General features: G+C 30.4%; 2 protein-coding genes across 3 annotated transcripts; both read right to left on the bottom strand.

Moving 5' to 3' along the window:
• Positions 1–1,486: 1,486 nt before the first annotated feature.
• On the bottom strand, positions 1,487–7,804 carry LOC137834634 (NAC domain-containing protein 7-like). 2 transcript variants are annotated; one of them, XM_068642718.1, is made up of 5 exons: positions 7,133–7,804; positions 4,670–4,857; positions 4,334–4,605; positions 2,717–2,990; positions 1,487–2,167 (listed from the first exon to the last, which is right to left on the bottom strand). In XM_068642718.1, exons 2-5 carry the CDS (start codon positions 4,827–4,829, stop codon positions 1,833–1,835), a joined length of 1,041 nt encoding a protein of 346 aa, XP_068498819.1. In that variant the 5' UTR covers positions 4,830–4,857; positions 7,133–7,804; the 3' UTR covers positions 1,487–1,832. The 2 variants fall into 2 exon arrangements, with proteins under 2 accessions (XP_068498819.1, XP_068498818.1); XM_068642717.1 differs by having other exon boundaries at positions 2,717–2,986; positions 4,330–4,605; positions 7,133–7,292.
• A 2,767-nt stretch (positions 7,805–10,571) lies between these two features.
• LOC137834630 (pectinesterase-like) lies at positions 10,572–13,985 on the bottom strand. The gene is made up of 2 exons (XM_068642714.1): positions 12,970–13,985; positions 10,572–11,431 (listed from the first exon to the last, which is right to left on the bottom strand). Exons 1-2 carry the CDS (start codon positions 13,880–13,882, stop codon positions 10,737–10,739), a joined length of 1,608 nt encoding a protein of 535 aa, XP_068498815.1. The 5' UTR covers positions 13,883–13,985; the 3' UTR covers positions 10,572–10,736.
• Positions 13,986–14,592: the final 607 nt, after the last annotated feature.

The raw sequence follows: 14,592 nt of genomic DNA, 5'->3' as shown, positions 1-14,592 counted from the left end.
CTTACATTATCAACGTAATTTTTTTTCTCTAATTTTCAAGTTTAAAATTTTTCTAGTATAAAATCCACTTCTCGTCCTTCTCTATGAGAAATTCCACATTAACTAGAGATTATGACATTTCATAATATATAAGTAAATACAAATTTTATAAGGTTGAGTAGACTTAAAGTCCATTATCTAGAATTCTAGAATACTTGTTTGTTTGTATTTTTATGTATGTAGATGGTTAAATTTTGATTTTTTATAAGGATTGAGATGTATAAAATATTCATTTTAATTTATTAAAATTTTGGTGATAAAACTACAAGAAAATCATTAAAAAAAATCAATTTTAGATAAAAAAATAATAATAATTAGTTGCTATAATGACTAAATTAGAGATCAAGACTAAAAAATTATTGATTTTTAAATTAGTTATTCTAAATTTGATAGTTAAAAACTTGATAGCTAATTAGATACTAATTTAAAAACTAATAATTATTTAGTCTTTAAAATGATTTCTAATTCAGTCACTATAATAACTAATTATTTTTTGTCTCTAAAATTGGTTTCTATCTAGTGATTTTCTTGTAGTGTAACTATTGTTTTTTTATTTAAATCAGTTATCCTATTTAATTTCTTTTTTTTTTATAATAAGATGTATATCCTCATTGAGGTGTTTAAAAACGTATTTGATGTGTTAATTTTGGGATTATATATATGGTTCCATAACCTTTTTTGTCTGAGTGTTGCTTGATACTCGACCAACAAACTGTAACTAATAATTATACCTTTTCTTTTATCTTTGCTGCCAAGGAAAGGAACACGCAATACAAGGATGTGCCCACATGCACACCTCAAGATAAATCATTTTTAATTAATTCACTGAAATTCCTATTTAAATCTATCACAAATTATGTATTATATTTATTGTTTGTCAACGGGAAAACTATGCATCTATCTTGTCATTTTTTACTAAAATTTATTTTTTATGTATTATTTTTACCGTTTCACATGAGTTGTATCAAAGTTATATAATTGATATATACAAAATGATAAAATTGTTACATTAGTTTTCAAACCACTTAAGGAGTGACAATACCATAGTTGGTTTCTAAATTTGATATTATTTCTAGCTTAATTTAAATAAATATAATACACAATGACACCTTTTATATAGAAATTGAACATATTATATTGATTTAGTTTTTTTTATTAACAAGAATATTGATTTAGTTCATAATCGATATATATGTTACTTTTTTACAATGGCTTGATAAATAAATAAAACATATTACAATGTAGATACTACATTGGTTATGGTAAAATTTGATGAGGTATCTATATATTATTTCTTAATTTTACACTAGTATAAGGTTCACAGTGAAAAAGAGAAACATTTATTCTACATTAAGGGTTTTTTAAGGAACAAAAAATGCAAATCAATAAGGTAAGAAAGCAATAAGTTGTTAAACAAAAATTCAAAATAATTAACAAGAAAAAAGATAAAGAATCATTTATTCTATAACTATTTGATATGCAAACACAAGAACATCTTATAGTGGCTTTATAAAGCCATCTTCTTAAACCACACAATAACTAAAATTTCTGCAAGCTTATCTCTCATGGCAATATATTCTACTAATTATTTTTCTATTCCAATAAATTTGATCTTAATGCTAGCTAGAAGTGAAGACAAGGAGTTCACATGCACTAGCTTTAATGTCATGTATTTCATTTCATTTATTATGTACAAGAAATTATAAGTTCATTTTTTTTTTCATTTTTTAATATTATAAACTAATAGTAACCCTATTAATAGTATAAACTGAAAATCAATTTAACAGCAGCCACTATTTCCACATGTCAATTGGACAGCTTGAGTTTGAAGTTGAGGCATTTTCAGGCATCATCTCTTCCTTGTCCAAGTCTCCCAAATGTTCAACATTGTCATTGTTCTTCACATGAAAGATGTTGTTGTTGTTGTCTGTGTTTGAGTAACTGTTCTCTTTGGGTGCATCTTCCTGGCTAAGCTGTGAAGCAACATACTTGTCAAGAGCTCTCCAATCAGCAACTTGTTCAGTCACATTGTTTCCAAACACTGCATGAAAGTTTTGTTGAGCAGAGTGTTGAACTTGTTGCTGCTGCATGATTGATGATACTGGCTGCTGCATCACATGGTTTTCTTCTGCAACATATTTTCTTTTATCAGTAAAAAAATAGATATAATAAATGTGGTCCACTCCTAACAAAAGAGACATACTCATTGAGAAAATCTCGACTATCTACCCTGTCACAACTACCTAAAAAATGACTTAAAATTCAAAGATCAATCCCGCTATCCTATCTTTTTTTATCAACAATAAAGAATCAATAAATACAAACAATTTTAAGAGTGTTTCAACCATTATATTAAAAGTGTATTTTATCCTCCCTATCGGCCAAAAACATATCTAGTGGTCAAAAGAGTAACTCTCGTGTCAAAACCTCAAAAGCCAACAATATTAATAACCGTAAAGTCCAATATCAAGAAATCAACTTCATACAAACTAAATGGTCCAGACACTAGTTAGAGTAAGAGAACGAAACAACGTGTGATTTGAAAGAAATTCAAGATCAAACTTTTACTAGAACCAGTGCGAACAATTCTGACTCATCAGCCATCTCTAAACGACTTAAAATTCAAAGACCAAACTCCACTATTCTATCAATAACTATTAATGGAGTATATACATACCAGAATATTGTGTGATTGAGTTGGAGGCAGTTTGAAGCAATTTTTGGTTCTCCAATGGAAGGTGGAGAGGCAAATGGTATGGCAAATCTAGCTCTTTCTTGCATGGATATGGGAAGTGGTAGGGCAAATTAGGTTGAGAGGTTTGCTTTGGTGAATCCATGTCTTGCATGAAAGAGACTTGCTCATCATACCAACAGGGAGAATCATGCTCACTCAGTTTACGCATGGTTGGTAGTCTCTTTTTGAATACTCTACACACAACCCATCCTTCTTCCTGCTACAAACCATCACAGTTCTTTTTCTCAATTCAATGATTAATCTATTGGTTAGTTCAAAAGGCATTCATTTTAGAAGGTAAACCAGGAAAAGTTATGGCTTAAGAGTGACAAAAGCTAATACAATATCAGAATAATTACACAGTTCCAAAATCCACAAACTTAGGTGCTTTTCAAAATGTGATTTGAAACCAATAAGTGACATTAAAGATACTTTTTCTTCTTGAATTTTTTAAAGTTTATGAATAGTTTTGGATATAAATTTAGAAAAGTTTTTGAGTCTGTTATAAGAAAAAAAAACTATATTTTCAGTAGAGAAACTCTTAAAAGCACTTCTACTTTGTATAAGCAAAGAATGAAACTCTTAAAAGCACTTCTACTTTGTATCAGCAAAGAATGAAACTCTTAAAAGCACTTCTACTTTGTATCTAATCACATCCCATATATTTATCATAAATTTTCTGTACATGTGTTCCAATTAAAGAAATCTTATAAAAGAAATAAGCATGACATACAGACATCATACATAAAACACTCAACATGCTTTCTAGTGCAATCAAGTGCAATACTTTTGTCTGATACATGCACCAACTACATATATAAAAATAAACTGAAGAATAATGAAAAAAATGTAATGAATAATTAAGTTTTATTGAACAAAAATAAATCATGAAAATAACCTAGCTTCTTTCTCTTTAGTTTTGTTTTTTCAAAAGTAAGTATATATATATATATATATATATATATATATATATATTATCAACAAAAAAAATTAAAAAAATTGAAAGACAGAATAATTTAAAAGTAAAATTTTCAAACATAAATATATATACAAAGAGGTAAAACCTATACCTCCTAGAAAAAGCATCTAACCAACTTTGGAATAGGTTGTAAAAAGATTCTACTGTTGGAATTTTAATTATGCAGTATAGATTTTGAAAATATTGTTGATACAATGAAAATCGTATTTTTTTATCTAATCATATTATAACCCTCAATACTATTATTTTAATATTTTCTCATATCATTTAATTACAAATTTATTTTTTATTATATATATTTACATCTAAATCAATTATTGTATACAATTCTCATGGTTTTCAAAGTATCATTTTTTTTATAACTAAAAATGTAAACTCAATGTAGTATTAATCTACCATAAGAGTTATTGGTTCATTAGGAGAGAACTGAATTAATGTCATTTTTCCATGACAAACCTTTTGAGTTTACTTATTTAATGCTAACACTTTTTTTTATTCGGGTTTGAAGAGCTCTTAAATTCTTCATTTTATTTATTTATATTTATTATTTTTTGTCCATAAAAAAAATCTAAGGAACTTGCCTGTGGTGTGCCATTTTCATCTGTTTCAAGTCGATACTCGTGCATGATCCAATCTGATTTTTGTCCATTGGGGGCTCGACCTTTGTAAAAGACTAGGGTTTTCCTCATCCCTATCAACTCATGCTTTGAATAGATTGCTTTGTCTCTTCCAGTTGCTTTCCAAAACCCTGCTGCTGTTGCTCTATTTGTGCGAGTTCCTGTTGGATACTTCTTATCTTTATGGCTAAAGAAGTACCATTCATTTTGCTCTTCTGTTCCTATTCTGCAGAGCTCTGAAACCAAAATATCAACATTACAATCTCTTTTTTTCTTAATTCTACACACTAATTTCACTACCTTGAAGATCCCATGGCTCGATTTTATAGAGGTCAACATCTTTTATGACATCTAGGTCAATCCTTCTTGAGGTGATTTTCTTCCTGAGATAGTAGTCAACAAGTTCCTCATCAGTGGGGTGGAACCTAAAACCGGGGGGAACATGAGAAAAATTATTCATATTCTCCCTCTCTCTTCTCTTTTCAGCCCTGCATTTAAAGAGTACATACACTTATAAGAGACCATTTTCTTGCTATGCCAAATTTATAAGCGATATAGTTGGAAATGTGTGTGTATGTGTGTAATTTAATCAGCCATAAGATACATAACAATCCTGCAGCAACATGCTGCAGAAGTAGGTGGGAAAATAGGGAGAAAAAACTAAGCAAAAGCTGTGATTTAATCAAGTATGTATATGCTTGGCTTTCAATCCACATTTACATGTTGGTTGTACATGATAGCATAGAGTCTTGCCCATAAAAAAGAAACCATAAAAACAATAGAATAATTGGCACAAGAGAAGATTATATGTTTTCTGAAAGCTAACACAATTGATCTTGAAGATAGTGTTCTACAATCTTTAAGCATTGTGTTGATCTTTGTAAATAAATGGAGCAAGCAAAGGGTAAGAAATGCATGCAAAAGTTATAAAACCTCTTCATCAGCTATTCTCAACTGACAAAGAGAAACAGGTTTTCTTGCACTATATTAAATGTAGTACTCACCCTTTTCAAGATTTTAGAGAAGATTTTTTTTTTACTAAATTTAGAATATTTGATAGTTAAAAACTAGTTAATTAAATACTAATTTAAAAACTATTTATTAATAATAAAAATTAATTTTAACAACTAATTATTTTTAATATGGTTTTTATGTATTAATTTTCTTGTAATTTAATTTCTACTTGATCTTTGTTTAATGATGGTTTCTTTGTAATCAGTTCCATAATTAGAAGTTGGAACCAGTTAAAAATGGCTTTCAACTCGTCACCAAACATTTTAACATAAAATCATACTTTATAAAATGATGCGATGAGCTTCTGTTTAAAGGGAATTATTACAAATTTTATGCAGATCTACACTCTGCCAGCTGCTTAGTGACAGATAAACTGAATGTTGAACATTAGGGTTTATTCCTAAGCCCATTATTCCCCAAATTCTGGAAGCATGCAGAACATAATTTTTTAACCTAATTCACCATGAATGACGCCACAAAATAATATATATGTTTCTGACATAAGTGTTTTATTTCTCACTCCTACATTCTTTTGAGGAATTATTTATAAACAATTTTTACATGCATCATAAAATAAATTATAAGCGAATCAGATGTATACTATTAATTCAAACAAAACAAATGACACACATATATACATACACATATATAGTGTTCCTTTTTTTATTTTTCTTTGGAAGTTTTGATGTAGAAAATAGAAAAAAAAAATATAATAATTTTTTATTCTAATTGTAAATTTATAAATGCAAAATGAAGTGAAAGATTGGGTGGAATGTAAGATAAAATTAATTAATATTTAAAACTTCCGAAAATCCTAAATATTAGTAAAAATTGTTAAAGATAACTAATCTTAAATATTTCAAGATTTCCTTAGCATCAAATGAAAGTATTTCTTCAGATTTCTTGTATGCAATTGCAATCTAGCTAGCTAGCTAGTTATGCAAAAAATTAGCCAAAAAAATTAAAAGTAGGGTTATGAAACACAGATGAGGAACACCATTATTTGTAATCAGAGATGTCTCAGAGTCAGAATAATTAACACAAAAGAGAAGAAACAGAAAAATAGAATGATTGTTGGGTCTACAAAAAAAACTCCCTAGAATTCACTGAGACTAGGGAATAGCACTTTTCTCCATGTCAGTATTTAATAAAGAATGTGAAAATGTTGGAACTGATCGAGTTGAACAAAATCGTGTGATCCAAATTTGATTCTTGTTATAGAAACATAGATATAAATAGATGTAGAAAAAGCATGGATGGCCATGATTGTTATGCATGTGATGCTTACATAGTCAGCAGACATGCGTCTATAGACATGCACGATCCACTACACAATAAGAGAACACACAAGTGATTGTCACTCATTGTGATTCCCACTAGTACATAATAATCTATGCTCCCAAAGGATAAAAAGTTCATCAACCCTCTTACAATTCCTAACAATGTATAATCAAGCACAAACAAAATGGAGATTCAAAACGCAAAAATGAATTAATCACAGTCTTTTCTTTACCAAAAGTTTTATGCAAAAGTTTGCACCACCATCATATAAACATGCAAGTATGTGCATATCAATAAAGCAATATGCATGAAGAGGTTAAGAGAAAATAGAAATCAGAAAAAGTGTGATGATACTGTTTGGAAGAGTTAGATCACTTTTTCTATAAGGTTTGGTTATCCTTGAAGTGCTTAAAAAAAGAGTGTGATGAGAGAGATCTTATAGATCGAGCAACAGAAGAAAATATTTACCTTGATTTGTCTCTTGGAAGCCACAGATCAAGTGGTGCAGCACCAAGATGAAAACTGTGTGAATCTTTTGATGTCTCAGAAAAATGAATTGGCCTTTCACACTGCAGATATGATGCAAGTTATAACAAAACTGGTATGTGTATATACATATGATATCTCTCTTTCAACAACACTTGACCAAAGAAGACATGGATTTTGACTGGGAGAAGAAATTTGAGAGAAAGAAGAGATTGAGAAGCAAAAAAGGGTGAGAAAGAAAGAGGCAAAAGAAGGGTGAGGGTGAAGAGGTGGAAGTAGAAAAGGGTGAAGCAAGTGATGAAGTATATATATGGTTGTTGTTGTTGTTGTTTGTGTTGGATGATTGGATGAATCTGTTTGTTTTCTCTTAAAGAATAGGGTGTGTGAGATCAGAGAGATCTCATTATCAGAGAGAGCTGAATTGGTGGGAAAGGTTTGGGAGGAAAAATGGCAGAAGAAGAAGAGAAGAGAAGAGAAGAAAGGAAAGGAAATGAGTCTATATGCTGCCACCTCTACCCGCAACCGATAGAGACACAACCAATTAACAAAGAGTGAAGAATGCAACAAAGGAAAACTCTCTCAAAAGCCTTTCTTTCTGTCTTTTTATTATGTAGCTGCACCAACAAGTTTCACTGTTTCTCAATATGTGAGGCCAAGTGCAAAAGGTGAAGGAAAAGAAGAACTACTGCCTCAGACCAAACACCAAATATTAGAAAATTCAATTCCTATAAACATTTTATATCTTCTTTTTTATCACTAAGAAAAGATATAATAAATGTAGCACGCTGTAAACTCTCTTACAAAGCAAAAGAGACATATATTTCAAGAAAACTCTGACTGTTTACTCTACTACAACTAGTTAAAAAACGACTTAAAATTCAAAGATTAACCATGTCACCTTATCTGCAACTATTAATTGAATACATATATACCAGAGATTCTAGGCACCAAGAAACTCGCTGAAGATACTTTTACGATATTCAAAACCAAACCTTAACATATACCAAAGAAAAGACTTCAGAATAATTTACCATTCCTTCGTTGAATTATACCTTAATGGTATATAAGTATATTTATATAATAAACCATTCACTAGCAATTATTATTTTCCCAATCTTTCTTTTTCTATTACATCATATTTTGTATTTGCACTTTTTTTTTAATTTTTTAGTAAGAGTTTAGTGTTTCCATTTTTTTGTACAGAAAAGAAAACTTGTGCTACAGATATGAAACCTTATTTAATAAACTTCACTGATCTCAATTTTATAGTTCAAATAAATCTTACACCATAATAGATAATGTGGTTGTAAGCATTATTCCTATTCTCCCATTAAGATTTAAGTTTTATCTTGTTAATTCATACATTAACCTTTAAGTTTAATCTTGTACTTATATCAGTTAAGTGAAACTATAATTTTAATAAAAAATATACAAAAACAATGTATTTTTATTTCCTCCTTTTACATTCACCTTACACGCCCATCTACTTTATTTTCCTCATTTGTAGTAATGAATATAGATAAAACATAAAGAGAATGAAAACATATATATAAAAAGTAATGCAATGAAACAAAAAGAAATAAAATGTATAAGTATTTACAGTTTGGAGTTAATCAATAATCTCATTTATTACACCTCAACTTTATATATATATATATATATATATATATATACATTATTAATTTCTGTAAAGTATATATTATTCTCCTTATTAAGATTTAAGTTTATCTTCAATAATCCATACCAATATTTAATCTTGATATTTATGACAAGTTATTGAAAAAAAAACTATGATTTTAATTATAAAAAATAATACCATAAACACTTATATTAAAAATTGGACTTTAAGTTTATTTTAACCTTATCAAACTGATTTATAAGATGAGATTGACATCTATTTATATACTATGAAATGTTCTATTGGTCAATTTATGAGTGGTCCGATAATAACTCGATAACAGATGATAGGACAAGTCTAACAAATTTTATTAGGATAAAACGAAATGAACTTTAAGCATAACTCAACTTTACAAAACCAACTTATAAGATAAAGTTTGCACTCAGTTATATACTATAAAATATTTTTATCATTAGTTAATGTGAAATCTCCAAGCACTTAAAGTCAATAGGATATTATAAATTTTATTATTTTTATTATGTAGATTTTCTTTAACACTTATTACATCACTTTTCCTATATATTTCTATCTCCTTTGGTCCATATTCCATGTGGAATGAAAGAAAAAAAAACATTTTAATTTGCTTGTCACAAGTGTTGACGTAATGGAACAGCTTCCACACTCAGAGAGAAAAAAAAAAGGTCATTAATTCTGTGAGAAATGAGGCATGGTGGCCCCTCCTAGGCTCCCAGTGTGTTCCTAGACCCTACCATTTCCACAATCTTGTTCAATTCTGAACTGTGATGACATTGTTGTGATGATGATACTGAGAATGAGTGACTCTGAATCTCATGGATGCTGTGTTCAGATAACTCATTCTCATCATTCTGTTCATGTCTCTTTCTAATTAATTCTGCATAAGTGATGGTTGTTCGACATATAATTAGGTTAATCATACAACATTTGCACACCATATACCTAATTTCAAGGTGGTTCCTAGGAACAATTACAATGGTGCTACCTATAATCATTATTTTCTAAAAGCCAAAATCTTAAACCCATAATAATTGTTAACTTGTAGTGAGACAAAAGTAATAGATGCAATACTCTAAAGTTAGTAATTAAGTGTACTCATACTTTCAAATTGTAGCTGAGTACGTAATCAATATGTAATGTAACTCATAATTCTTCTTATATATATTTCAATTTTAAAACACAAATATCATAACTTTGAAGGGTATGTGATTTTTTTTTATCAGCAATAAACAATATATACATATGAATCACTTTAGGAGTGATCTAATCTATATAGAAAAGAAACAAAGACAACCTAATAACACAACACTTTCTAGACAACTACTCAAATGAACCCTGCCAAAAACAACTGTCAAAATAAGTTAAAGTAAAAAAAAAACAGACCAAAGTATCAAGACACCAAACAGAAAAAGAAAATCAAGCAGAGAAAAATTTAGAATGTAATAACTTCTCATATTACTAGAAAATTATTAAACTAAAATTAATTTTAGAAAAAAAATAATTAGTTATTATATTAACTAAATTAAATATTATTTTAAAAATTAAAAAATTATTAATATCTAAACTAGTTTCCAAATTTCTAAATTAATTTTTAAATTGGTATTTAATTAAATACTAAATTTTAGCTATTAATTAGTTTATATTTTAAAAAAAAATAAAAAAAATAAAACCATTTTTCATATTCTTAAGGAAAAAAGAAGAGTAATTTCTAAAATTTGTCTACTGAAACAACAATCCACAGTTGTGAAGGGGAGAAATGAAACAAAATTTAAATAAAATGTAAAAAATAATATATGTAAATGAATAACAATAATAATACAGTATAAAATAGTGTACAAAAGAATATCAATAGTAAACGTTTTTACACAAACTACACAACATATAAAAACTTAGTTCCAAATAAATGTAATGGAACAATACTATAGCACAGGCTCAGAGACCAGAGGTAAATGGCACAGTTGTAGAGCCCAACCACGTTGGGCCTGCAAGGAGGCGTGTGACTGTAAATTGAGACGCTTCAGTTGGGCTTGTGATCACATGAAACCCGGGCCATTTCACTCTACTGCTTGTAGAAGCACCAGGCCCATAGTTTTGATACTCACCATAATAAAGTGTGTCTTGGGCAAAATTAGAATCATCCCATGGGGACCAGCCCAACGGGCTCACCAAGGTGTCCATGAAAGTTTTCATGACCACAACTCTTGAGTATTGTTGCCAAGGCCTACCCAAGAAGGTCTTGTATTTGTCAACCACGGGCTTGAGGTCTGGGGCGGCCCGAATTTGAGAATTGTGGATGGAAATTCCAGTGTTCTGAAATGGGTCGCCTCGACCTTGGGCCGTGATCATGTTGGCCTGGCCCTCTAAGGGTTTTCTAGCGTAGATGTAGCAATTTTGGAAGACTACTGCAGCATTGCCAAATATGAAGTCAATGGTGCCATAGATGTAGCATTGCCTGTAAAATTGGCGTTGTGCATGGGCCATGAGGGTGTCTTGGAAGCCCATGACGGCGCACCGGTAGAAGACGGAGAGATCGGAGGCCGACCGGAGCGCCACCGCTTGTCCCTTTTGAGCTCCGGCAGTGTTTTGGAAGGTCATGTCCCTTGCAATGAAGTGGAGACCATCTATGCCTGAAATTCAATCATTCAAAGAGTGAATATGAATGGCTTGAAGGAAGCAATTTTCATCATACACCATTACAAACAAACATGTTACTAATAATTAGGGTTTAACTAAATATATGAAAGAGTCTTGATACGTTGACAATTCATCCAAAAAAATTTAAAAGTAGTAGAGAATAATCTTTGATTGTGGATCCATGAGATGAGTAGAGAAATTTTGAAAGATTATAAACTATTGACTTTGATTATATATACCGTTGTCAAAATAACATTTTTATATAATAAATGAGTATTTTTTTATCAGTAAAGAATAAATAAAATAAAATGAGACACTTCAGGATCTAACAACCCTTATGGGGATGTTTCAACTCTTATACTGAAAGTGGCTAAAATCAATCTATTCAACACCTGACCTACAAACATTTTTCAAATTCTACTAACCATCAAATCAATTCTCAATAATTGAAAGCAATGATAAGCCATCAAATTATGAAGTGTAATTTTCTGATAAACTTTTCACACCATCAGATTTTATTGGCTAAATGTTTACTTATGATAAAATTATATGGAAGTTATGTTTTCCCTAATGATATAGAAACACAATTATATGGATGATAATAATAAGGTGAATAAAAAAATCCAATCTATTATTCATTCATTTGAGCTGGGGTTTGACTTTATTTAATGTTTTGTTTGGAATATTTAAAAATAAAGTATTGAGACTTCTTCTATTTTCTTTTGAAAAGGTATTGAAGGATGTGTAAAAGCCAAGGAACAAAGAATAATATGCCTATTTAATTAAAGATTAAACTCTAACTGTTCTTCCATCAAAGCCTCAAATTAAAATTGAAGTTTCGTATTCTTACATACGCATATACGTATGCATGCCCTAAAACCTTATTAAAAGACCACAAAAGATGAAATTTTCAATAGTTTAGAAAACAAGAAAACAAACGAAATGACTTTTACTGAGAGGACTAATATATAGCACAAAACTGGGTTAATATAAAAAGTGATTAATCAAAACCAAAAGCAAAAAATATACTACTAAAGGAACCATAAACTCTTCTATATACTATAGGTGAATAAGCTCATTTAAGAGGCTAATTTTGTTTTGGTTAGATTTAAACACGTATTATAGTAAAGAAAATAAGTCTTATGAGAAAGAAAAATTAGGTTATGAGTTGGGAAGTGATTACAAAGATTTGTAAGAGGGTTGTGTTTTATAATATTCTAAAAGATTCTTATTTATTAATTCTTTATAATAAATAAACTCTAAACCCTAAATAAACTACTTATTTTCTAATTATTTTCTAATGTTTGATAGATAATGATTTATAAGTTCAACTAATCATTAAGATAGGTTTAAAATATTCAGAAATCATATTAAAAAAGATAAATTCGAAATAATTCTAAAATCATATTAATAAAAACTTTAAACTTAACTCATCTTCTTAAAATCAATACTCACTTATAATATCCAAAATGCTATGTATGTAGAATGTAAAAGGAATAAGAAGAAAAAGAAAAGATGAAAGATCACTCACCAGCAGTTGCAGAGCTATAAGTGGTGTAACCTTGTTGAACACTTCTGCTACTGGTGATTATAGTGTTTGAAATTCCATCACCAACCAGCATAATGTTATCATTGTGCACAGCAACCTCAATATTCTCCTTATAAACCCCTTTCTTCACATGTATCACAAACCTCGTTTTCACCTTCCTCTTTGCCGCAGCATTTAGAGCATCTTGCACACTTCTGAAATTCCCAGAACCATCTTTTGCCACCACTGCATGAGCCTTTATCGTTGCAGACTGCAACAGTTTCCTCTCTGGCTTCGAAAACCAACTTGGAAACGCTTCTTCATCAGCTTTCTGTGCCTGATGATCATGTTTCATGAAGTCCATGTTGATGGCCAAGCTGTTCCTCAGCATCTCAGTCACATTGTTCTTGTTGTTGGGAGCCTTGAAATCTTCAACACCAAGTTCAACTGTTCCATCTTGACACGTTTGGATGTTTGTGAGGGCAGTGCTGAGCCATGTCTGTGCATCAACCGATGAACAGTTTTGGTTCCCATGGAAGCACTCAAGGGTGCGGTTGAGGTGGAAGATGGTTTTGCCATAGAGCTTCAAGCAGTCGCCATGCACTGTTCTGTGGTTCTTTGTTGGCATGTTGGATTGTTCAGATTCAAGTGCTTCTTTTTGCATGATGAGAGCCTGGTTTAGGGCATGCTCAGCAAGCATTCCTCGGAAGATGGTTCTGTGCTTGATCAATGTGAAATGGTGGCTCTTGGTTTGGTTAGTGGTGATGTAGTATTTGCAGGGTTCAGGGTGTGGGGTTAGGTTGCACCACCAATCTATGTTGCTGGATGAAGCTGGTCCTCTTCTTGATGAGGCTAGTGAGAAGAATGAAGACATGAATAGCAGTGTGAAGCATGTTTTTGCAATAAGGGTTTCCATTGTGGAGATTGAAGAAATTAACAATGAGAGTTGTATTGTTTGTCAATTGTACTTGCACAACAAATAGTGTTTGATATGTTTTTGGTTTTGTAATGGTTCTTGTGATGAGATGTTGTTGGATATATATATATATTTCTTTGGTGGATGTGGAGTGTGGAAGGGGTAAACGTGTGAGCTGAATAGAAGAATGACACAGATACAATCTGTGAATGCATTTGCAAGAAAGAATGAAAGGATCATAACATTTTTTTTATCAAAAATAAATAAATAAATATGATCGTGATTCAATCTTATACACAACATTATTTAGAAATTATCGAACACAAAAAACTACCATAATAGCTAGACTCCAAAAAAAATATTCAACCAACCTAAACTCTTCAACAATTTTTAATTGAATGCATACAAATCAGGGGTTCTAGGTACCAATCCGAAAATGAGAAGTTCATAGAAGAAAGTTTTAATGTGGTCCAAGACCAAACCTTTAATTGTATCGAGGAGAAAATTTTCAGAATTGTCAACCGCTCTACCTTTAAAGATGTAACTATTTTTGTGCCTCCAAATCTTGCTTACCAACACAATCCAGATATTTCCCATTACATGATTTTTCAAATGCTTGAACCAGTGCAAGTTAGGGTTTGCTCAAGTGTAATTGCAAGAAAAACAAGTGTCTTGTGGTCTTGACAGATCTGAAGCTTACTTGTTAATGT

This window comes from Phaseolus vulgaris, chromosome 5 (genome assembly GCF_000499845.2).
Source record: "Phaseolus vulgaris cultivar G19833 chromosome 5, P. vulgaris v2.0, whole genome shotgun sequence".
In the NCBI taxonomy this organism is placed as follows: domain Eukaryota; kingdom Viridiplantae; phylum Streptophyta; class Magnoliopsida; order Fabales; family Fabaceae; genus Phaseolus; species Phaseolus vulgaris.
The sequence above is the reverse complement of the archived record's forward strand: the minus strand, read 5'-3'. Positions and strand labels throughout refer to the sequence as shown.

What these genes read in the sequence shown, in the direction of transcription:
- LOC137834630 (XM_068642714.1), bottom strand. Translation starts at nt 13,882, where the DNA reads ATGGAAACCCTTATTGCAAAAACATGCTTCACACTGCTATTCATGTCT. An exon ending in TTATAGCTCTGCAACTGCTG is followed by an intron (nt 11,432 to 12,969) that starts GTGAGTGATCTT and finishes ATTGAATTTCAG; the next exon opens with GCATAGATGGTCTCCACTTC.
- LOC137834634 (XM_068642718.1), bottom strand. Translation starts at nt 4,829, where the DNA reads ATGAATAATTTTTCTCATGTTCCCCCCGGTTTTAGGTTCCACCCCACT. An exon ending in CGAGCCATGGGATCTTCAAG is followed by an intron (nt 4,606 to 4,669) that starts GTAGTGAAATTA and finishes TTTTGGTTTCAG; the next exon opens with AGCTCTGCAGAATAGGAACA. An exon ending in ATGAAAATGGCACACCACAG is followed by an intron (nt 2,991 to 4,333) that starts GCAAGTTCCTTA and finishes GGTTTGTAGCAG; the next exon opens with GAAGAAGGATGGGTTGTGTG.